The sequence below is a fragment of the Dipodomys spectabilis genome, unplaced genomic scaffold (assembly GCF_019054845.1).
Source record: "Dipodomys spectabilis isolate Male_0828 unplaced genomic scaffold, ASM1905484v1 ptg000002l, whole genome shotgun sequence".
In the NCBI taxonomy this organism is placed as follows: Eukaryota; Metazoa; Chordata; class Mammalia; order Rodentia; family Heteromyidae; genus Dipodomys; species Dipodomys spectabilis.
Window position 1 is genome coordinate 33679467 of NW_024870679.1, and position 24468 is coordinate 33703934.

Here is a 24468-nt window from a genome sequence, read left to right on the forward strand (position 1 = left end):
GCGAGAGGAGCAAAGGAAGATGGCTGTGCCCTGTTTTTCCCCGTGAGGCCGTGGTGGCGGCGACTGCGGCGGCGGTGACTAGACTCTCGGCGTCTCGGGCCTCGGCACTCCGACTCCTCCCTCCTTCCCTCCGGCCCCGTCTCCATCCCCTCCCTCCCCCGCCCCCCGCGAGCGCGCGCCCGCTCCTCGGCGCCTAGGCGGGAGTCGCCGCCTCTTCCTCCGGGAGATGCGGGCGTCCGGGGCCCCGGGGCGCTCCGGGAGTTCCTGCTGCGCCCCAGGCTCCCGGCCGCCGCTCTAAGCGCCTCGCGCCGCCGCCGCCCCGGCTCGGCCCGCCGCCCGCGGTGAGCCTCGGGCCTCCCCGCACGGCTCCGCCGGCGGCGGCGATGACCGGGGAGAAGATCCGCTCCCTGCGGAGGGACCACAAGCCCAGCAAGGAGGAGGAGGGCGACCTGCTGGAGCCCGGCGATGAGGAAGCGGCGGCCGCCCTCGGCGGCACCTTCACCGCCGGAGGCAGGATGGGCAAGGGCGGCCGAGCCTGCCACAAGATCTTCAGTAACCACCACCACCGGCTGCAGCTGAAGGCGGCCCCCGCCCCCGGCGCGCCCGCCGCGCCGCTGCACAACTCCGTGACCACCCCGGCTCCCGCGGCCGGCCCCAATCCCGAGGCTGCGGTCGCCGAGGAAGGCCACTGCCCCGCACACTACCCGGTGCACGAGTGCGTCTTCAAGGGGGACGTGAGGAGACTCTCCTCCCTCATCCGCACGCACAATATCGGGCAGAAGGATAATCACGGTGAGGAGTGCCGGCCCCTCTCCACCTTGCCTTCCTCCTCCCCCCCCCAACCCCCGCCCCCCGAGCCTAGGGTGTAGGTTTAGTTACCTCCAGGCCTCCGGGACCGCAGCCTCCCCTCCCGCAGACCCTTCATCCCTCCCTCGCCTTTGCCCATCATCTGGGACGAGTGCCCGTAAATCGTAACCGGTTCTGTAGTAGCATGCCAGTGGTCTGGAGGATGGTTCTTGTGGGTGCAAAAGGGATGGTTTCCCCTTGCCCACTTCAGAGTGCTCTGGGAAAAGGTTTTTTCTTTTCTTTTCTTTTTTTTCTCTTCCCCATCTTTGAGACAGGCCTACAATGTACTGATTGTTAACTGTCAGGAATTTTAGGTTAACTTGTAATCCGGCCTCCTTTTGTTTATGAACTACATTTTTTTTTCTTCGTTCCCTATTGAAATAGTGAATTTTAAACATATACGTTACCCACCTTAACATTACCCAGGGACAGATTCCTACCTAGACTGTAATTGGTTGTGATTTTTATCTGCTACCAGGTTGCTGTGTACCCCACCCGCCAGCCCTGCGGGTTAGGAAACTTAAAGAGTTCTGAAAACTACACCATAGAAATTTGTTGGTATTGGATGCCTATAACAAAGTGACATCTCAGTAGCTATTTTGTTTATTCATTGCCTGTTGTATTTATACAGATGCTAATAGAGTGGTTTTGTTTGATGACTTACTAAAAATAGTATTGTGATTTTTTTCCATAATTTTTCCTAGCCTATTTGAGAAACTATAGTGTTGGTTATTTTCATTGGGGTTTTTGTTTCTTTAGTTATACTGAGTAATGTGATGGATTTGACTTACACTGCAGTGAATTTTAAAATGAATTTTTTTCTTGGTGCTGGAGATTGAGCTCAGGGCCTTGCACAATACTAAAATTGATGATGAAAACTAATGTAAATATGCTGATGTTGGAAATAGGCGATTTTAAATTGAGTAGTTAGAAAATTTTGTTGATGGCTCTGCTTTTAAGTGAGTATGAAAATTGAATATACATTTTTGTGGGATGATTAAAAATCATAGAACATAGTGATGAAATAATTGCCTGCTGAATAAGCTCCTTTAGTTCTGTTGCGGGCAAGGCTTATCTAGAATTAGGACAAAAATTAAAAAAGTAAAAGCCAGGTGCTGGTAGCTCACGCCTGTAATGCTAGCTATTCAGGAGGATGAGATTTGAGGATGGGATTTGAAGCAAGCCAGGGCAGGAAAGTCCATGGGACTCTTACCTCCAATTAATCACAGAAAAAGCCAGAAGTGGCGCTGTGGCTCAAGTGGTAAAGTACTGGCCTTGAATAAAAGGAGCCCAGGGACAGTGCCCAGGCCCAGAGTTCAAGCCCCAGAACTGGCAAAAAAGAAAAAGTAAAAGGTAGTGCTGGTAGCTCACACCTGGAATTAGCTCAGCTGGAGGCTGAGATATGAAGATCCAAGTTCTAAACCAGCCTGGGCTTGATAGTCCCTGAGACTCATCTAGGGTTAACCATACATAGAGAAGCTGGTAGTGAATCTGTTTGTCAAGTGACTATCCTTGAGTGAAAAAACTAAGAAACAGCGCCCAGCCCCTGAGTTCAAGCCTAGGACCAGACCGCGCGCGCGTGCGCGCGCGCGCACACACACACACACACACACACACACACACATTTTCTATTGATTTTATAGTTCTGTAATAATAGCATTTGTTTTTTGAATTTAAATTATAATTAATAATACCATCCCTTATCATATAAATCCCTCTAAAAGTACCTTAAAGCTGCCCTGGGTTTTTTCTTCCTATATTTAACTTATTTAATTATGTTTGTTACAAGCATAATGTTTCTTGATGATGAGAATTATAGTCTAACTTTTGGGAACTGGTTGATAAAAGAAGTTTTTCAATTTGGTTTGAATAGTAGCTGTATGTTTTATCTTACGGTAATTGCCTTTAAAAGTAATATTATCTTGAAACATCTGAAAATAAACTAGAAGTTTTTTTAAAAGATGAGATGGATGAATATCACAGTTCTGAATTTACTGAGTTGCTAGATTGTTGGACTCTGTGTTTTTAGACCAACATTTAGGAATACATTTAGGTTCAAATTCTGTTATGTAAAACCCTGTATAACTTGAAACTTCTTAGCCCACTAAAATTCCTTTTTCTTTTTGCCAGTTCTGGAGTTTTAACTCAGGGCCTGGGTACTGTCATTGACCTTTTTTTGCTCCAGCCACTACTCTATTTGTGGCTTTTTTGATGTTTAATTGGAGATAAGAATCTCATAGATTTTCTTGCTTAGGCAGGCTTTGAACTGTGATTCTCAGATCTCAGTCTCCTGAGTAATTTGGTTACAGATGTGTGCCACCAACACCTAGCTAATATTATTTATTGTGACTGTAAGCAGTGGTTCACATAGTTGTAAAAAGTGCCTCTTTTCCCCCATGTAATTCTCATATCCCAGAAGAACAAGTTGCTTTTTTTACTTTTTTTTTTTTGCAAATTCTGGGGCTGGACCTCAGCACTTGGGTGCTGTCCCCTCTTTGTGCTTAAGGATAGCTCTCTACCACTTGAGTCACAGTGCCACATCTGGCTTTTTCTGAGTAGTGTATTGGAGGTAAGTCTCATGGACTTTCCTGCTGTGTCTGGCTTCAAACTGCACAATCCTCAAGTCTCAGCCTCCTCAGTAGCTTCCAGGATTACAGGCATGAGCCCAGCTCTTTATATACCTCTACCCCCATTATTTCTTAATTTCTTCATTACATTCCATTGAATTATTTTGCTCCTGATATTTTATTGAATGGACTCCTACATTTAGATATTAAAGGTATATTTCCTTTCAAATTATAAAAGATATCTTCTAAATTGAGCAGATAAAAACAAATTATGTATTATATTTGGATACCTATAAAGTGATAAGTGCAAAATTATATATGCATACAGGTGATTAGCAGAACCATTTAATGATACCACATATCACATAGTTTCCTTCCACAATATGATGATGCAGTTATAATGATGATAATTATATCTATTGTAGATAAGTTTATTGAGTATGTCAGCAATCTGCTAAAAGTTTACTTTTGTCACATTTACTTGTAACAACAACCCTGCAAAGCAGGTAGTTTTAGCCTCATTTTAAAAGTGAGGAAAATAAAACCTAAAGAAGCAATACTTTTCAAGTTACATACTTAGTATAAGTTGGAAAGATAGAAGTAGAACTAAATTGATTGGACTTCTAAGCCTATAATCCTCCACTTTGTAAATACTTTTATTGATTGAGGCCAACCATATTGTAAGGAAACAAAATTCTTTTTATTTATTTATTGTAAATGCTGGTAATGGAGCTTGTACTCAGGACCTCACACTGCTCTGCCACTTGGTCCATGCCACCAGTTGTAGCATTTTGCTGCTTAATTGGAGGTAAGACTACTACTGAATTGTCTGCCTGGCCTGTCTTGAAACTCTCCTGAGTAGTTAACAATTATCGCACAAGGTACTGGTGCCTGGCTAAGGAAGTCATTTTACTATGTTATGGTTTATAGCAACATTCTTTTTTTTTTTTTTTTTTTTGGGTCCGGTCGTGGGGCCTGAACTCTGGGCCTGGGCGCTGTCCCTCAGCTCTTCACTCAAGGCTAGCACTCTACCACTTGAGCCACAGTGCCACTTCCGACTTTTTTCTTTTTGCGTATGTGGTGCTGAGGAATCGAACCCAAGGTCTCATGCATGCAAGGCAAGTGCTCTACCACTGAGCCACCTTCCCAGCCCAGCAACATTCTTTAATATGTATTTTTTTCATATAATAAAATAAAGGATTGTAATTCTGTCATTTTCAATTGTCAGTTACTAAGTTTCTAATATTTTTACAGTAGTAGAAAGATTGTCATTGTAAAGCTCTCATTTTCTGTAGAACTTTTTTGCTCCTCTTTAATGGCAGAGATAAATGGGCTACTACATTCCCAAGATAACCCTTTAGATGTTTGACAAAAGCTGTGGTTTCCCTTTAGGTTAAACACATAAAACTTCTGTATCTAATATTCATAAAATAGATACACCTTATAAAGTGTTTAAAATGGCTCTGAAATATAGTAAATACTATTATTAAGTTAAATAAATGAAAATTGTAGTCATTTTTTTTTTAGTGGAACTTTACTTTGTTCTTCCAAGGTGTTCCCAGAATTAACCTTAGTGTGAGTGCTTTAGTAATGCCATTAGCAAAGGCAACTTTATATGTAGAGACTTATAACTTTCTTTTAAAATAACATGTGGTTATACAGTTCAAGATTATGTTTTTTTTTTGTTGTTGTTGTTGTCGTTGCTGATACTGGGGCTTGAATTTAGGGCCTGAGCTTTTTTGTTCAACAACTCAACCACTTAAGCCACAGTGCCACTTAAGCCACAGTGCCACTTGTGGCTTTTTGCTGGTTATTTGGAAATTAAGAGTACCACTGACTTGCCTGCTCAGAATAATCTTGAACTGGGATCCTCAATTCTTAACCTCCTAGTTACATAGGATTATAGGTGTGTACCACTGAAGCCAGGCAATGTTGCAGTATTTAAAAAAAAAAACAACACTTTTTCTCAAGTGATCTATCCCTGTTACTATTTATTTGATGCTTTTTATAGACAGGATCTTCCTGTGTAGCATAGGCTGGACTTGAACTAGATAGAGATGTTCATACCTTTCACACCTTAACTTGTGTACCTTAACTTTTCAAGTATAGGGATTACAGGCCTCTGCTATCTCATACATACATGGCTGGCTTGCTTGCTTGCTTATTTATTTATTTATAAACCTTAATACAGGGCTTCAATTGAATTTTTATTCCTTAAATTTTACATTCATTACATTTTATTTTGTTAGTTTTAGTTCTTTTATGAGAGCTTGCCCAGTTCTGATTTGGTGACTGATTTACTAATTATTATCCTTTTTAGTTTTCTGTCATCTTAATTTGATAAACATCTTTTGGTGAATCAGGCAGGAAAGTCCTTGAAACTCCAATTAACCACCAAAAAAAGCCAGAAGTGGAGCTGTGGCTATAGTTAGCCTTGAGGAATGTCAGGAGCAGTACCCAGGCTCCAAGTTTCAGCCTAAGGACTCATACAAGCAAAACAAAATAAAGTTTATATCTGTAGTTAAACACATTTTTTCATAGTATAGGCCTTGAACTCTGTCCCTCAACTCAGCTCTTTAGCTCAAGGCTAATGCTCTGCCACTTGAGCCATAGTGCCATTTCCATTTTTCTGGTGGTTAATTGGAGATGAGACTCATGGACTTTCCTGCCCAGGTTGACTTTGAACCACGATCTCAGTTCTCAGCCTCCTGAGTAGTTAAGATTACAGGCGTGAGCCTCCAGTTGTGCTGGTATGTGGGCTTGTATTTAGGATCTGGGCACTGTGCTTGAGCTTTTGTGCTCAAGGCTAGTGCTCTACCACTTCACACACTTCTACTTCAGTCATTTTGGTGGTCAGCTAGAGATTAGAGTCTCACCCTGATTCTCAGATCTCAGCATCCTGAGGAGGTAGGAGGATGAGCCACTGGTATTTTGCTTAGGATAGGTCATTAAAAAAATTAGTAATTAAATATACTTCATTGTTATTGTTAAGGTGTTGTGCAGAGGGATTACCATATCATAAATCAGATAATGAGTACATTCTTTTTGGACAGTGTCACCCCTTCCTTTGCTTTCCTTCAATTTATCCCTCCTGTCCTTGCCTACAAGTTACATAGTATATACTAAATAGTATGGTTGCATTTATTCACCCTTATAAATTTTTTTTTTCTTTAGAATTGAGAATGTGACACATATAAATGATTTGGTTTTGATGGTACTTCCTGTTTATTAAACTTGTAATTTTGTTTTTTCCCTTTGTGATATAGATCTTTAAACAGTTAAGTAGCTTTCCTTGGATGTTAGGTGCCAGAGAGATGAAAGCATGGGTATATGAATTGCTCAAACTTACTCTATGTGTATGTGCAAATTTTCTACTGTGTGACAAGCCCCCTTCTCTGTACCCAGTTAATTTTCATTAATGTTCAGTTTTAGTATCTTAAAGCGATTTTACATAATGATTAGAAAGTTTAAGTTGAGAATGTTTATGACAGTAACTCGTGATGATGAAATGGCTAACATGTACATCTTTGCTTGATAGCTGACAAATTTCTTTAGACAAGGATTTAAAGAGTTTTAATGTCTTTTTTTATCGGTTGTGGGGCTTGAACTCTGGGCCTGGGCGCGCTGTCCCTCAGCTCTTCAGCTCAAGGAGAGCGCTCTGCCACTTGAGCTACAGCGCCACTTCCAGGAGTTTTAATTTTCTAAAAGAAGAAAACTACATTTTAGAATTAAGGAAGTAGGATAATTTGTTGAATGAACATGTTGTGTGTTTATTTTTGTTTATTCTATATATGTCCTTTATGATCCTTTGAAGTTTTTTTCCCTGCACATTGCTTTTGTCACTGAACTCTTTCATGATGATTGACAGAAAGGAGTAATGTGAAATAGGTCTCTTTGAGAAAAGATGCCTTTGAAAGCATGACCTTGCATGAAAAAGAAGAAAAGAGCCTGACCTAAGCTACTGCTGAACAATTTTAACCAGGAATGTACTGAATTGATGGAATACCTTTAAAAGAACATTAGTAAAGCTAGACACCTGTCCCTTATGCCCATAATATTAGCTCCTCTACAGGGTGAAGCCTGAAGGGTTGTGGCTCAAAGGGTAGCATAGGCAGAAAAGTCTTTGAGGCTTAGCTCCAATTATTCAGCAAAATGCAAGGTTGAGACAAGCAGAGTGCTAGTTGTGAGCAAGAAAATAGGTGAGCAAGGAAATAGGTGAGACCAAGTGGCCCTAACTTCAAGCCTTGATGCCTAAAAAAGAATTGTGAGAGCTGGGAAGGTGGCTCAGTGGTAGTGTGCTTGCCTTGCACATATGAGGCCCTGGGTTCAATTCCTCAGTTCCATATAAGCAGAAAAAGCCGTAAGTGGCACTGTAGCTCAAATGGTAGAGTGCTAGCCTTGAGCTGAAGAGCTGAGGGACAGTGCCCAGGCCGAGTTCAGGCCCCATGACCAACAAAAAAAAGTAACTTAAATTTTGGCAAAAAAGGGCAGGGCAGCAGAAATAGGTACTTATTGGGTGACATTAAGTCCTAGGCATTTGGGCCTCCTCAATGAGGCATAAGAATTCTGGAGGACTTAGTGGAAATTGAGTTCTAGATAGTATGGCTGTCCTCAGTTAATGTCATTCCTTTTTTTTTTTTCATTTTTCCTTTTGTTTTGAAACGAGGTTTCACTATGTTCCCTACATTGACCTCCAACTTGCTGTATAGTCCAGATTGGTCTTTTTTTTTTTTTTTTTGGTTCTTATACTGAGCGTTGAACTTAGGGCCTGGGCACTGACCTTGAACTTTTTTGCTTAAGGCTAGCTCTCTTGCCACTTAAGCCCCAATTTTACTTCAGCTTTTTGGTGGTTAATTGAACAAAAGAGTCTTATGAACTTTCCTACTTGGGCTGGCTTCAAATGCAGTGAGTCTCTGATCTTAGTCTCCTGAATAGCTAGGATTACAGATGGGAGCTTGTTGCTGGGAGCTTGTTGCTGGCTCTAGACTGGTCTTGAATTTTTTTTTTTTTTTTTTTTGGGTCAGGTCATGGGGCCTGAATTCTGGGCGTGGGCAGCTCTTCAGCTCAAGGCTAGCGCTCTACCACTTGAGCCACAGTACCACTTCCTGCTTTTTTCTTTTTGCTTATGTGGTGCAGAGAAATCGAACCCAGGGCCTCATGCATGCAAGGCAAGCGCTCTACCACTGAGCCACCTTCCCAGCCCTAGACTGGTCTTGAATTTTTAATTCTCTTGCTCTCAGATTCAGAGTTTTAGTATTATGAGAGTGAGTCATCACCCCTAAGTAATAACGTCCACTTTAATGGGGAGAACACTGTTAAGTGATGTACTAGGTTAGAAAATGAGTGGAGTTCCTGGAGAATTGGCTATGGACTAGGTAAACAAACAATGTGCTTCTGTTTCTATATCATTTATTTCTGAGAGAAATCAGTCTTAGAGCAAGATTGAAATGTCATTTGAAGACTAGCCATTTGAAGACTAGAGATGGTATTCTCACTGTGAGGGTTTACTGTGCAGTTTAATTGAATTTTACCTGCTCATACCTATTATTTCTTATTGAAATCCAGAAAATTATTCACCAAGCTAGAATGCCATCTCTGTCTTTGGTATCAGATCCAAGTTTGAGGTCCTGCTTCTTTACAAACTGGCTAATGATATTAAGTTACCCTCTAAAATAAGTAGAACTACTGTAAGGGCAGTATATTAAACCCTCAAGGTTTGCATAGCAGTAATACCATGTCTTGTTCTTGCCTTTGGTGTTAAGTACCCTTCAGCAAAGCCACTGGTTAGTTCTATTTAGACAAGCTAGGATTATCTTACTGCTCTAAGTCAACACATTTGGATTCTTGGGTGCGCATACTGAAACTGGGTTTTTAGACCTCAGCCCAAAGTCAGGTGTCACAGGTCTGGTCACCTGCCCCCAATATTGAGATAGTGAAGGTCAGAGAACAGAGGTTTATTACATGGCAACCATGGGAAGACACCACCATTTCAGGGTACAGATATTGGCTTCAGGTTAAATAGGAAGAATTGTACAGGGGTTGAGGAAGGTATACATAATTAAAAGAGTACCAATTTACTGATGTGGCATGGTTGACCCTTATCACAGTGTTTTTTTGTGGGTAGAGTTGTTATCCTATCTTGAAAAGAACAGAACTGGGAACGCTAGGTAGTCTAGAGAGTTTTGGCTCTTTAAGATGATAAGAATGCATTTCTTGTTTGTGATAACAGTTTTACCTTCCACACTAGATACTCACTGAATTTTCTCTTTCCTAGAATCCAGTGTGACTGCATAGGGCCTGAACTAGAGAATGACTTCTGGATAACCTATTCTAGGGTTTGTTTGTATTCCTAGGCCTCAGAAATGACACAAAGCTGTACTCCAGAGCTTATTACCTTCAGATAGATCATACTATTCCTATGGTTTAGCTCTTCAAGATTGTAATACAAAGAGCACTGTGTTTGAGATATCCTGAGTGACAACCCCTGACTCTCTTCTGTCCTCAGCAAGGCTGTCAAAAGTGCTCTCAGCTTCTTAACCACTGAAACAAAAGTCACTGAAGACTAATGTATGTGGAAGAAAGTGAACAAGAAGTGTGGCAATTAGGAGATTTGAGGCTTTTAGTGTCTGATACTATTGCAGTTGTTGAGGAATTTGCTTTTACTCTGAGCAGTGTGAGGGGAAGTTAGTTGGGTTTATGTAGATGAGTGACATTATCAAGTGTGTGTGTGTGTGTGTGTGTGTGTGTGTGTGTGTGTGTGTGTGTGTGTGTGTGTGTGTGTGTGTGTGTGTGGTTTGTTTTGTTAGCTTTTGTGCTGGTCCTGAGGCTTGAACTCTGGGGTATTTAGTTAATTGTAGATAACAGTCTCACAGACTTTCCTGGTCCACCTGCCTGGCTTCTAACCACGGTGCGTAGGTCTTAGCCTCCTAAGTAACTAGGATTACAGGTGTGAGCCACTGGTGCCCAGCTACATTGTTGATATTTAATAGCTGCAATCTAGCTGCCTTAATAAGCAGAGAATTTGATGGGCAAGGGTTAGTATAACTATTATAAGTGAGGGTCTAACTAGAAGTGAGATGTTAGAGCTGGGAAGGAGTTAGACAGGTGCTCTGTCATTTGAACCTTGCTTCCAGCCCTTTTGATTTTTAAGTATTTTTCTGATAGGGTCTTGCATTTTTGCTCTGGCCTGCCTCCTACCAGACTGTATCTGGGATTACAGGAATGCATCACCACACCTGGTTTGTTTGGTGAGATTAGATCTCCTTAATCTTTTCCCTCTGGCCTTGAAACTTGATGCTTGTGGGCTCTGTCTCCTGAATGGCTGGGGTAATAGGTATAAGCCACTAGCTCTCAGCTATTTATTTCTTGCCTTTATGGTAGTGCTGAGTTTTCACTGATAGGAAGAAGCAATGTTGGATACCTGCCTTTTTGCTCTTGTTGACATAATGAAGCACATGCAAGAGGCTCTACTAAGAAAACATTTGTGAAATTTAGTTGTAAATTGAATTGAGCCCCTTTTCATGGTCTTCCTGTGTTCCTATTGTGACCTATTCTGCTGTCTACTTCTATGAAATCTCCTTTGGCTTCCACAAATGAGTGAGAACATGGAGTATCAATTTTTCTGTGCTGGGCAATTAGATTTTATAGCTTTCACAAATGAGTGAGAACACAGTATTTGCCTTCCCATTCTATCTACATTGCTTACAAATAACAGAATTTCAATCTTCTTTTCTTTCCAGGTTGCATTGTACTGGAGATTAAGCCATGCACCCAGCCTTTATGGTTTAGTTTGTTTAGATTGGGTATTGAGTTTTTCTGTGGCTAGATTTATATTATAATCCAACCTGACTTTTGTCTTAACTGTTGTGCTACAATAAACTTGGGTAAACAAGCATATCTTTAATAGAATGATTCTATTTCCTTGAATATGTAAGAAATAGTGAGGCTGCTGGATTATATGGTGTTTTTGTTTTCAGTTTTGGAGAAACCTTACTGTTTTCCATAATGGTTCTTACTAAAAGTATATAATATTTGTTATTTTTTGCCTTTTGTAATAGAAATTGAAAAATTTTAATTCATAATGGGTTTATTTTACTTGGAATAAAACCATTATGTTAGCTTAGCTTTTTGTTCAAGACATAGAAATTCAGGGGATAATAATAACTGGAGCACGTAATAACATTGGAGCACGTAATTTCCTGATACACTTGGTTGATAGAGTAATTCCTTAGTAGTTTAGCTAGGTGATGATGATAAAGTTTATGATAGGACTTTATCGTTTGAAATATTGACTTCACACAACATAGTATTTAGCATCTTTTGTGGTACATGTTTCTGATTATATTCTTTTGTGTTCCTGTATGTGTGTGCAAAGACTGGGTTTTAACATCAACTAATTATGTTTTAATAGAAAGTGTAGTCATGTTTTCTTATGCATTATCTTTATGTATTGAGTATTAAATATAGGAAGCAAAATATTACAAATAAAATCAAAATGGTATTTTTGCATCCTATAATGGTGGACTTGCTAATTAGGACCAGTCTTCAGTAGGAACAAGTAAGAATAGATTATTGTATTTGAATGGCAATGGAGAGCTGATTAAATAGAAATTGGACCAACATGGCGTAAGTTGTGAGCCTAGTTTTTTTTTTTTAATTTATTTTTTATTGTGAAAATACTGTACAGAGGGGTTACAATTACATGGGTGAGATAATGAGTACATTTCCTATCAAGCATTGTAGCCTCCCCCCTTGATTCCCCTTCCCATGCCTTCCCCCTGCCCACCCACCTGGCCCTCCCCACCCCCCCAAAGTTGTAAAATTCGTTTTCGACATGACAGTGTGTACTTGTACTTCTCATTGTTGCAACGGGTCCACCTGTATCCTTATTTAAAACTCTTTTTTTTGGGGGGGGGGGGGGTCCGGTTGTGAGGTCTGAACTCTGGGCCTGGGCACTGTCCCTCAGCTCTTCAGCTCAAGGCTAGCGCTCTACCACTTGAGCCACAGCGCCACTTCCGGCTTTTTTCTTATGTGGTGCTGAGGAATTGAACCCAGGGCCTCAGGCATGCAAGGCAAGCGCTCTACCACTGAGCCACCTTCCCAGCCCTCTTTTAAAGTCTTGATCAGCAAGCCCTGAGCCACCTTCCCAGCCCTGTATCCTTATTTAAACGACTTGTTTTTTCCCTTCCCCTCCACAAATTATGCCGACATCAAATACAGTGAAAGCAGGGGTTATACTGTGGGGGAGGGACATACAAAGCAACTAAGAAATAATCTTATAAATGCGTTAGAAACAAATGCATGAAAGAAAAAAAACATTTAAATACATATCTTAGGGTTCATTTTCCTAACATCACCTTATCTGACCTTTTCTGCTTGACTCATACATATACTAAATATTGTGAGCCTAGTTTTTTAAGGTTATTTTGCTTCAGTGACTTTTGTTTCAGTGGTTAAGAAGCTGAGAGCACTTTTGACAGCCTTGCTGAGGACAGAAGATAGAGTCAGGGGTTGTCACTCAGGATATCTCAAACACAGTGCTCTTTGTATTACAAATTTGAAGAGCTAAACCATAGGAATAGTATGATCTATCTGAAGGTAATAAGCTCTACTGAGTACAGTTTTGTGTCATTTCTGAGGCCTAGGAATACAAACAAACCCTAGAATAGGTTATCAGTAGTCATTTTGGTTAGTGCCCTCACCCACATATCAGAAATAATGAAAATTATCCAAGTGCTGGTGGCTCACACTTGTAATCTTGGCTATTCTGGAGGCTCCAAGCCAGCCCAACTGGAATAATCTGTGAGACTTATCACCATTAACTAGAAAAAAATCCAGAATTGGAGCAAGTGATTGTCTCAAGTGATAAAGCTCAACTAGCCTGGAACAAAAAAACTCAGGGACAGCACCCAGGCCGGGAGTTAAAGACCTTGGGCTTGCACAATCAAAAATCTCTTGGGGAGTTGTTTCTTAGGCTTTGTTTTTTATGTAATTAATTAAATAATGCATCCAACATATAATTAAAGATGACTAGCATTATGAGGAAATGCTAACTTGTATGAGAACAGGGGGAAACTAAAGAGAAATAGATCTATCAGGGCTTATTTAGACAGTAAATAAAAATATTTACAATGCTCTTGAGGAATAAAAGACAAATAGAATATTGTAGTAAAGAACTGATAAGTATAAAAGATAAATTTAAGTTCTCCAATGGATAAATGCAATAACTAAAGGGGTTAGCAGTTTAGTTGACACAGAAGACAGAATTCATGATCCATGATATAGATCTAAAGAAAGTATCGATTGTATAATAGAAGATGGAAAGGGAATGGAATTTTTGAGAAGAAAAAGAAGCAGTGGAGAGGGGAAGAGAAGTTCCGTATTGCTTGAACTCCAGGAAAGAAGAAACAGAGACTAAATATTTAAAAAGAATTGTTGTGAATTTCCCAAAATTCCTGAAAGGTTTTGATTCAAATTCAAGATGGCCAATCTAATCTGAATAAAGAATGGTCTATTTGGCTGAAAATTAAGAACTAAATCTGAAAAGTAGCCAGGAAATAAAAAAAGTCATTACTTTCAAAGCAATGGTGTAATAAAAACCTTTTGACTACTCAACAAGAAAAGGAACCTATTCTATCATATAGAATGTTGAAGGAAATACTAAGAAGAATTATATACTTAGTACAGTCTTCTTTAAGGTAGAAGTCAAATGAACATTTACAAAGGAAAGAATTTGTCACTAACAGAAACAATGAAAATTGTTTTTCACTTACAAGGAAAATGCTTTTGGGGCTGAGGATGTAGCTCAGTAGTAGGCAGCTTGTTTAGGATGCCCAATTACTTGAGTTCCTTCCCCAGCATGATAAAATAAAAAAAAAAATAAAAGATTTAAAATAAAGTTTATTGTAAAACACATTTAAAATAGAGGAATTAACAAGGCTCAAGGTGGCTCAAGCCTGTAGTCCTAGCTACTCTTGAGGAAACTATCTTTTCTAGAATGTTCCTACTTTTTTTTTTTTTTTTGGTCGTGGGGCCTGAACTCTGGGCCTGGGCGCTGTCCCTCAGCTCTTCAGCTCAAGGCTAGCGCTCTACCACTTGAGCCACAGTGCCAATTCCAGCTTTTTTCTTTTTGCTTATGTGGTTCTGAGGAATTGAACCCAGGGCCTCAGGCATGCAAGGCAAGCGCTCTACCACTGAGCCAAGTTCCCAGCTAGAATGTTCCTACTTTGCCCTGGCTCTTGTTAATTAAAAAAAGTATCTGCAAGTAAAGAAAGGAAAAAGAGGAACTGCTTTGGGATAAGGAAGGATTTCTGAAAGATGTGGTTTTGTCTTAATTGGTTGTTCCTAGATGGAATTTAGACATACCACAGAAATACATCTCAGATTGTTCTTGTAATAGCAATGGGTATAGGTATGTTTTGACACTGCTTGTGTACTGTTTATTTTATTTCTAGGTCTTTAATGGTCACCTTATATAAATCCATTTTACAACTAGTCAGTCTGTAGTAGTGTGAGAATCTGAGCTCAATCAGTTGGAACAGAGGGGCAGGGTCTGCTGCATTTGGAAAAATGGGGAAGAGCCTACTTATTCAGTGATTTGTTTGCTAGATTTTTGGTTGATGGTGTAGTGTACCCTTCTGCAGAAGTACATTTTGCCTTGCTGAGACAATTCTTTGTTTTTGTGTCTGTCATTGTGATTCCAGTGGTTCTTGGAGAGTGTATGTATAAATTAGGAGACTGAGATCTGAGCATCAAGGTTCAAAGCCAGCTGTGGCAAGAAAGTCCATGAGACCCTTATCTCTAACAACCAAAAAGCCAGAAAGTGGAGCTGTGGCTAAAGCAGTAGAGCACTAACTTTGAGCATAAAAACTCAGAGGCGGCATCCTGGCCCTTAGTTCAAGCCCCAGGACTAGCATATATTACACAGATCCAAAAGGAATTAGATGGAAGATAAAGACATGCTAGAAGGAATGAAGAGCCATGAAAAGATTAAGCCTAAATGGATATAAACTATAAAGCCTAAAGAAAAACATGAGACTAGATGCTAGTAACTTTTAAGTTGAATGAAGTTGAGTTCTGAAGTCATTGTGTTGCTCTGAATAGGGAGTCAAATACCATTGAACATTAAATTGTGATAGGGCATCCCTGGACCAGCTAGACAAATGTAACTCCATCTTTAGAACAGGACTGCACCCCCAACTATAGGAATGAGTTCCTCTTGGTTTTGAAGATTTAAGAATAAATGCTACCCCTTCTCAAGGCTATGCTTTGGCTTTTGTTCCTAAGTAATGGTCATGCTGCCCTTGCTCAAGGGTATGTTTGGCTTTTGTAACTTTGCTTGGCTTAGAAAGAACCTGCAGGAAAGAACCATTGAGGACTTTCCACCCCTGTGCAAAACAAGAATGTGGGGTTGTTTTTGCTTAAAAAGAGCCTTAAAAACAGGCTTGGGTCTGCACTTGGGTGTCCCAAAGGCCCAGTGTAGTTACCAGTTGGTTAATAAAGATTTTACTTTTGGCTGTATTCTGTGTCCTTGTGGTCCTCTGTAGTGGTTCACCTCACAACAAAACTTGGCTAAATCATAGATGTGTTGTTAGCTAGTTCTAGGGATTGCACTGAATATAAAATACAAGCCACATATGCAGTTACATATTTTCTAGTAACCATATACAGAAAATAAAATGAAATTAATTTTAGTGATTTATTTAACCAAACATATCCAAAACATTTCAATAAGATCAATTATAAAACATCCTTGAAGTATTTTTCTGCATAGTAGTGTGTGTGTGTGTGTGTGTGTGTGTGTGTGTGTGTGTGTGTGTGTGTGTGTGTGTGTGTGTGTGTGTGTGTGTGTGTGTGTGTGTGTGTGTCGTGGGGCCTGAACTCTGGGCCTGGGTGCTGTCCCTCAGCTCTTCAGCTCAAGCCTAGCACTCTACCACTTGAGCCATAGCATCACTTTGGCTTTTTCTGCTTATGTGGTGCTAAGGAATTGAACCCAGGGCCTCATGCATGCAAGGCAAGCACTCTACCACTGAAGCCACCTTCCCAGCCTCTGCATAGTATTTTTTAAAATTTATCTTTTTTAATTTTATTTTTATCTGTAAGTACTTGCATTGCTGAGATATTAACATTTGTTTTTCATGGTAAGTCTTTAAAATCCTACTTGTGACACTTCTCAGTTTGGAATAGTTTCATTTCAAATGCATAGAAACCACATGTAGCTATTGTACAAGGCAAAACAACACTCTCATATGACTGCTAAAAGAATAGTAAAGTTAGAATTATGTATTGTCAGATACATGCAAAAACAAGATGGAATAATAAAAATAGTCCATTTACAAGATATAAGAAAGATGATAAGCTGGGTTCCCCTGACTCATGCCTGTAATCTTAGCTACTCAGGAGGCTGAGATCTGAGGATCACGGTTCACAAAGCCAGCCTGGGATGGAAAAGTGTGTGAGAATCTTTAGCTCCAATAAACCACTGGAAAACCGGAAATGGCGCTGTGGCTCATGTGGTGGAGTGCTCCCCTTGAGCTGAATCCCTGAGGGACAGCACCCAGGCCTGGAGTTCCTGTCTCAGGACTGACCCCCCCCCCCCCCCGCCCAAAAAAAAGATGATAATAAGGAACATAAAATTTCCTTTGAAAGAAACCTTTCAAAGTGAGATGGCCTCACCATCTCACTTGGCTTTCTTGTTCATGGTTGGTGCTTTACCACATAAGTCACGTCTGTGGCCACACTTTTTGCTAGCTACTTTGGAGATGGAGTCTTGTAAAATTTTTCTGGGGGCTGGGAAGGTGGCTCAGTGGTAGAGCGCTCACCTTGTATGCCTGAGGCCCTGGGTTCGATTCCTTAGCACCACATAAGCAAAAAGAAAAAAGCCGGAAGTGGTGCTGTGGCTTAAGTGGTAGAGGGCTAGCCTTGAGCTGACGAACTGAGGGACAGTGCCCAGGCCCAGAGTTCAGGCCCCACGACTGGACCAAAAAATAAAAAAAAAAATTTTTTCTGCACTGGCTGGCTTTGAGTCATGGCTTTCTAGGTCTCAGCCTCCTAAATAGCTAGGATTATGGATGAGAGCTATTGTCTGGTTAACTTTCTCATCTTTAAAAACAAAAGGTCAATAAAACAAAAAAACCCAGATTTTCCCTGTGTATCCTAGGATAATCTCAAGCTTTCTGTCTTGTATCAACCTGAACTGTTAGGATCACAGGGGTGTGTCAGGATACCCAGATCCTGGTGGTTTTATTTAATTTTTTTGTCAGTCATGGGCTTTGAATATGGGTCCTGCATGCTTCCATGAGTAGTTCTGCTCAAAGCTAGTGCTCTACCACTTTGAGCCACAGAGCCACTTTCAATTTTTAGGAGATGAGTCTCACTGACTTGGTTGTTCCAGCTGGCTTTGAACCATGATCCTCAGATATCAGCCTCCTGAATAGCTAGGATTAAAGGTGTGAGCCAGAAGTGCATGGCCCTGGTGGTTTTATAAGGGTTCTAAAATGTACTGAAAGTAAATACCAGAGGCTTTGGCAGGGGCAGAATGAGCATGCCTGTAATCGAACTCCTTATCAGGCTGAGATCTGAGGATCATGGTTTGAAGCCTAACCAGGCAGAAAAGTCCCTGAGAGTCCTATCTCCAATTAACTAGCAAACTATCTAGAAGTAGATGGGTAACTCAAGTAGTAGTAGTACATCAGCCTTGAGTGAAAGCTTGAGGCCTTTGAGTTCAAGCTCCTGTACCAGCACAACAATAAATTTAAAAGAAAAAAAAGAACACTAAATCCTTTCAAATTACGTTACCTAATTGTAGAAACATTTGAATTTTTGAGGTAATATGAGTTACATTATAATCGTAAGGATATTTTTATGTTTTTCCCTCGTTCGTTGATTTGCAGTGTTTCTTGCTATATAGATATATCAATATATATATTCTTTATATATATATATATTTTTTTTTTTTTCCTGGTCATGGGGCTTGAACTCTGGGCTTGGGTGCTATCCATCCGCTCTTCAGCTCAAGACCAGTCTCTACCACATGAGCCACAGTGCCACTTCCTGCTTTTTCTTTTTCTTTTTATTGGAGATAAGAGTCTCACAGAGGTTCCTGCCTGGGCTGGCTTTGAACCGAGGTCCTTAGATCTCAGCCTCCTGAGTAGCTAGGATTACAGGTGTGAGCCACTGGCTCCCAGCTTGATATTTTGAATGTGCATGTGAAACATTTGCCATACATAGATCAAGAAAATAAGCTTTGTTCTGCTTTGAGCGCAGAACAGAGAAGAGGGTCATCTTCAGGCCAATAAAAGCTTCCTTGAAGAGATGGGGCTGGGAAGGTGGCTCAGTGGTAGAGCACTTGCCTCACACGCATGAAGCCCTGGGCTCGATTCCTCAGCACCCTATAAGCAGAAAAAGCCAGAAGTGGCGCTGTGGCTCAAAAGGTAGAGTGCTTGCCTTGAGCTGAAGAGCTGAGGGTCAGTGCCCAGGCCCAAAATTCAAGCCCCAAGATTGACCAAAAAAAAAAAAAAAAGATGTCTCAAAGTGTTACCATATCAGGCAAATGGAGAAGGAATATTTAGGACACATTAACAATATGTGTTATAAAAACTTGAGAAACTAGATTATTGGAGAAATTATGTAGTTTTCATGAGATAAGGAGAGGTAGAAGAAAGGGAAGCATTTATTGGAAACCCTTTATAGCATGTTAAAAGTAAAAAAAGGATTATTTCTCCTTGCCTCTAATCCCAGCACTCAGAAGGTAGAGGTAGGATAGAGTCTGCTGCCAGGTTGCAAGACCCTGTCTCCAAAAACAGAAACCCAAACAAAAGTCAAATAACAAGGAGTATTTCTGATTTTTCAAGTAACAGACAGGTTTTAATTGTATTTATTTTGTGTGTGTGTTGGTACTGGGGTTTAAACTCTTTTTATTTCAAGTCTAGCACTTTACCACTTGAGCCATACTTCCACTTCCAGCTTTTTACTGGTATTTAGAAATGAGAGTTCCATGAACTGTTCCACTCTGGCTGGTTCTGAACTGGGATCCTCTGATCTCAGCCACCTGAGTAGCTAAGGAATATAGGTATGATCCACAAAGCCCTTCTCTACCTTGATCTGTTAATATGTTTTGTTTACTTTTTGTGATGACTTTTTGGTCTTGGTGAATTGTTGCAGAATGTGAATGCAAATTTAGGAAGTGTAAATACTTTTCATGTTGTGTCTTTTTTTCTTACCTTATATTATGCTTTCCCGTGAAGGCACAGAATAGTTTAACCTAACCCACAGATATTTGCTCACCTGTTATAAATACATTACTGTTTCACATTGTACATGTTTCAATAGAACATGGTAGAAAAATTTTGTTTTGTTGAATTCCTGATGCAAAAAATTCAGTATTTATTTTTAGCATACAGGAATTTTCTTTAGGATAGATACTTGATTTTAACACGTGAAAAAAGCTTACCAGCTTTGTATATAAAATGCCTGGAATGAAATTGCCCTTTTTCTTCATTATTCTAAATTTGGTTTATAATCAACATTTCTAAAACAATACTTTTTTCACTTCCCTTTTTTTTCTTTTCTTTTCTTTTTTTTTTCTTTTTGTTGGTCCTGGCGCTTGAACCCTGGGCCTGGGTGCTATCCCTCAGCTCTTCAGCTCAAGGTTAGCCCTCTACCACTTGAGCCACAGGGCCACTTCTGGTTTTTCTGGTGGCTTATTGGAGATAAGAGTCTCACTGACTTTTCTGTCCCAGGCTGGCTTTGAACCGTGATCCTCAGATCTCAGCCTCCTGAGTAGCTAGGATTACAAGAGTGAGCCACCGGTGCCTGGCTATTTTGGAAGGTTTCATTGAGCTGAAATACTTGGGGGAGATTTTACATGTTCTAGAAAGAAACAGTTAAGTCTATTGATGTTTATCATATGATCATTTATAATGGTTAGCTCATTTTATTGACCAGAATTCTTGATGTGCTTACTTCTGTATTTACGTAAAATTTACTAAGTTTTATTTAAAATTAACTACTTTCAGTGTTTTTGTGCTGTTTCTGGAGCTTGAACTCAAGTCAGTCTGGGCCCTGTCCCTGAACTTTTGCTCCAGGCTAGCACTCTACCACTTGAGCCATAGAGCTACTTCCTACGCTTTTCTGTGTATGTGGTACTAAGGCATCAGATCCTGGGCTTCATGCATGCTAGGCAAGCACTCTACCACAAAGTCACATTCCCAGCCCAGCTTGTCAGTTTTTGTTTTGTTTTTTGGTCTGGTAGTGGGGCCTGAACTCTGGGCCTGGGCGCTATCCCTCAGCTCTTCAGCTCAAGGCTAGTGCTGTACCACTTGAGCCACAGCACCACTTCTGGCTTTTTTCTTATGTGGTGCTGAGGAATTGAACCCAGGGCCTCATGCATGCAAGGCAAGCGCTCTACCTCTGAGCCACCTTCCCAACCCTTTGTTTTGTTTTTGTTTTGGTTGGTTGTGAGGCTTGAACTCTGGGCCTGGGCTCTGTCCCTGAGCTCTTCAGCTCTCAAGGCTAGTGCTTTACCACTTGAACCACAGTGCCACTTCTGGTTTTTTTTTGGTGGTTTATTGGAGATGAGAGTCTCACAGACTTTTCTGCCCAGGCTGGCTTTGAAATCGGGATCCTCATATCTCAGCCTCCTGTGTGTAGCTAGGATTACAGATGTGAGCCACCAGCGCCCAGCTGGCTTGTCAGTTTTTAACAAATGAATTATCAAGAACATTTTAGTCTCTAAGCATTGTCTGTTACCATTTTGAATTAATTATTGGGTGATACTGATTACAGTATACAGTCCAAAGTGCATACCTTTTAAGTAATCTTTGCCTTTAGTTTCATCTTTGTAGTATCTGTTTCTTATGTATGTGTTTTGGTGTTTTTGTATTTGTTTAAAGCTGGGGTACTAGTTAGTATTGCTTTTGTTTACAGACATACACATTTCTAATAGCAGAAAAAAAATTCTGGACTGGATCTTAATGCTCTCTGTCGTCAAGGATGTGCATATTTAGTTTGCAAAAAGTAGAAAATGGTGTTTTTATTTTAGACTCTATTTAGGGAAGATCTCAAAGATACAATGAATGAATTTTTAAAAAATTTTTCATAGCGTCATGGAGTAATGTAGGGTACTGAGAAACCCTGGCATACTAGGACTTTGAATTTGCATCCTATAAGCAGTATTTTTATACAGTAATTTTTATAATCATGTTACTTTTGCTTAAAATTGTTCTGTGAAATTTTGGAAGAAGTTAAAACCACATTTAAGTAAAATTGGTTACATTCTATTTTCTAATTTATTTATTTTTAATTTTAGGAAATACTCCTTTACATCTTGCTGTGATGTTAGGAAATAAAGGTTAGTAAATTTTTTTTATGTTTAACTTTGCTTATTACATGTATAGTGAGTTTAAAAATGTCAGGATGAGTCTTATCATTTGTGTTTTATAAAGCTTAGCTCATTTGTAATTGAATTTAGGATTTAGTATACTAATATTAATAAATGTTTTTTTTTTTTTTCCATAGCCTCTTTCTGAAGAGAGCTAAGGGAAATCCTGTACTAATCTTACGTCATTTAAAACTTTTTCTCCCGGGCTGGGAAGGTGGCTCAGTGGTAGAGCGCTTGCCTTGCATGCCTGAGGCCCTGGGTTCGATTCCTCAGCACCACATAAGCAAAAAGAAAAATACCAGAAGTGGCACTGTGGCTCAAGTGGTAGAGTGCTAGCCTTGAGCTGAAGAGCTGAGGGATAGCACCCAGGCCCAGAGTTCAGGCCCCACTACCGGACCAAAAAAAAAAAATTGAAAAAAAAAACCAAAACCTTTTTCTCCCTTAGTTTGTTTTTTTCTAGTCTTGGGGCTTGAACTCAGGGCCTGGGCACTGTCCCTGAGCTTCTTTTGCTCAAGGCTAGCACTCTGCCATTTGAGCCACAGCGCCACTTCCAGCTTTTTCTGTGTATGTGGTACTGAGGAATTGAACCCAGGACTTCATGCATGCTAGGCAAGCACTCTACCACTAAGCCACATTCCCAACCTCAGTTGAATATTTTATTTAGCAAATATTTATGATTTTAGAAGGTTTATTTCTAATTACTAAGGTTTACTAATGTAATGCTTATGAGAACTATCACTTTTAATATGTTTTACATAACTAAATTTTAAAGTCTATTCTCTTTATTTTGTTGGAACTAGTAGTTGAACTCAAGCCTACTAAGCAAGCATTCTACTACTTGAATTGAAACCCTAGCCTTTTTGTTTTTCAGTTATTTTTCAGATAGGATCTTATACTTTTTGCTCAAGGCTGATTTAAGACTGGGATTATCTTATCTACAGCTCTACCATTGCTTGGATTACTGGGATGATTCGTGTGTCCAGCTTTACTTGTAGAGATTAAAATCTCACCAGTGTTTTTTCCTGGGCTGACTTTGAGCATCAGTCCTGCCAATCTGTTTCCCAAGGGACTGGGATTATATGTATAAACCACCATACCTGGTAATAAAGTCTTTTACATGATACATAATTATAATAGCATGATTACTTTTTTATTCCCTCCTCTACCGGTTGAGCCACACCTCCAGTCCAGAGTTTGTTAGTTTGGAGATAGACTCTTGTGAACTTTTCTGCCCAGGCTTGCTTCAAGCTGTGATGCACAGCTATGTAGGCTTTCTGAGTATCAAGAATGAGTCACTGATTTCTGGCTTTGTATTGGGGTTTGAACTTAAGGCCCTGTGCTTGTTAGGTAAGCACTCCACCACTGGAGTCATACCCATAGTTTATTTTACAAGACTTAGTTTTTGGAGTATCTCCTTTTTTGCCCTGGGCTAGCTCTTGATCATCATCTAATCCTGCAAGATCTTCCTACCACTGCTTCCAGAACAACTGGGATTTTAAATCTGTAGCACTGCTCACTCCCAGCTACATTTTAAAAATTTAAATATATTTCATAATTTTGTTTGTGTGTGTGTGTGGGTCTACGTGTGTGTGTGTTTGTGCACATGCGTGTGCTAATCCTGTGCCTTAAACTGAGGTCTAAGGTCTCTGAGCTTTTTACTCAAGGCTAGCACTCTGCAATTTGAGCCACAGTTCCATTTCTGGCTTTTTGGGGGGTTAGTTGGAGATAAGGGTCTTACAGAATTTCCTGCCTCAGCTAGTTTTGAACTGCAATCCTCAGCTCTCAATTATGAGTACAATCCATCTTTGATCAGTGTTGCTCCTTTCATCCTTCTCCATCTTTCCCAATCTAACTCATCTCCTCAATTTACTGGGTTCCATTTTTGTATATGTACTTTGAATATTATGTATCCTCTTACTTTATCTCGCTCCATTAATCTGTCCTCCCCTATCCCCTTGATCTCGTGTTTCTATTTTTTTTAAACATTTTCTCAACCTTTAGAAGGGTCTGTAAGTTGGATTTCTTTTGATTACTTGGAAGACTGTTCAGATTTTATAATCAAAACCAGAGTTTTGTTTTTGGAGGGAGAGTTTTTTCAAACTGAAAGAATTACAAAATTTGAAAAATAAGGGTTTATGGAAACATTACAGGTCCTTTTTTGAAGATACATTTTTTTCCCCCTAAAATAAGGATTTTCCATTAGATATTACAGGTATACATGTAAACTAATCTCAAAGTTCCTAGCTTTTAGCTTATAGACACATTCTTAAAATGTTCTTGGACACAATTAATAGTGAATATAATGTTTCCTGTGTACAGAGATTTCACTTTATTGTTAGGTAGGGTGATGCTTTTCAATCATTTGATCTGAAATGATCTGGTTTTAATTAATTATATGTAGGACAGTATTATACTAATTTGATTTATTAAGCTTTTATATGATATTTATATTTAAGAGATTCCAAAAATTGCATATTTCATAATAGTGTTGTTTATGTTATTTTTATTGCAGAATGTGCCCATTTACTTTTGGCTCACAATGCTCCAGTAAAGGTGAAAAATGCTCAGGGATGGAGCCCTCTGGCAGAAGCCATCAGCTATGGAGATAGACAGATGAGTAAGCAATATGAATTACTGTTGTTGATAAACAATCTACAAAGTGATGTGTTGGAAGTA

General features: G+C 39.9%; 1 protein-coding gene across 2 annotated transcripts in view; it reads left to right on the forward strand.

Moving 5' to 3' along the window:
- The first annotated feature begins 295 nt into the window (after positions 1–295).
- Ankrd13c (ankyrin repeat domain 13C) overlaps positions 296–24468 on the forward strand; it is a 71299-nt gene continuing 47126 nt past the window's right edge. For both annotated transcript variants that reach the window (XM_042675449.1, XM_042675454.1), the window contains exons 1-3: positions 296–792; positions 21721–21762; positions 24305–24409. In XM_042675449.1, the coding sequence (XP_042531383.1) occupies positions 384–792; positions 21721–21762; positions 24305–24409 (556 nt within the window). In that variant the 5' untranslated portion in view covers positions 296–383. The remainder of the gene's footprint in view (positions 793–21720; positions 21763–24304; positions 24410–24468) is intronic.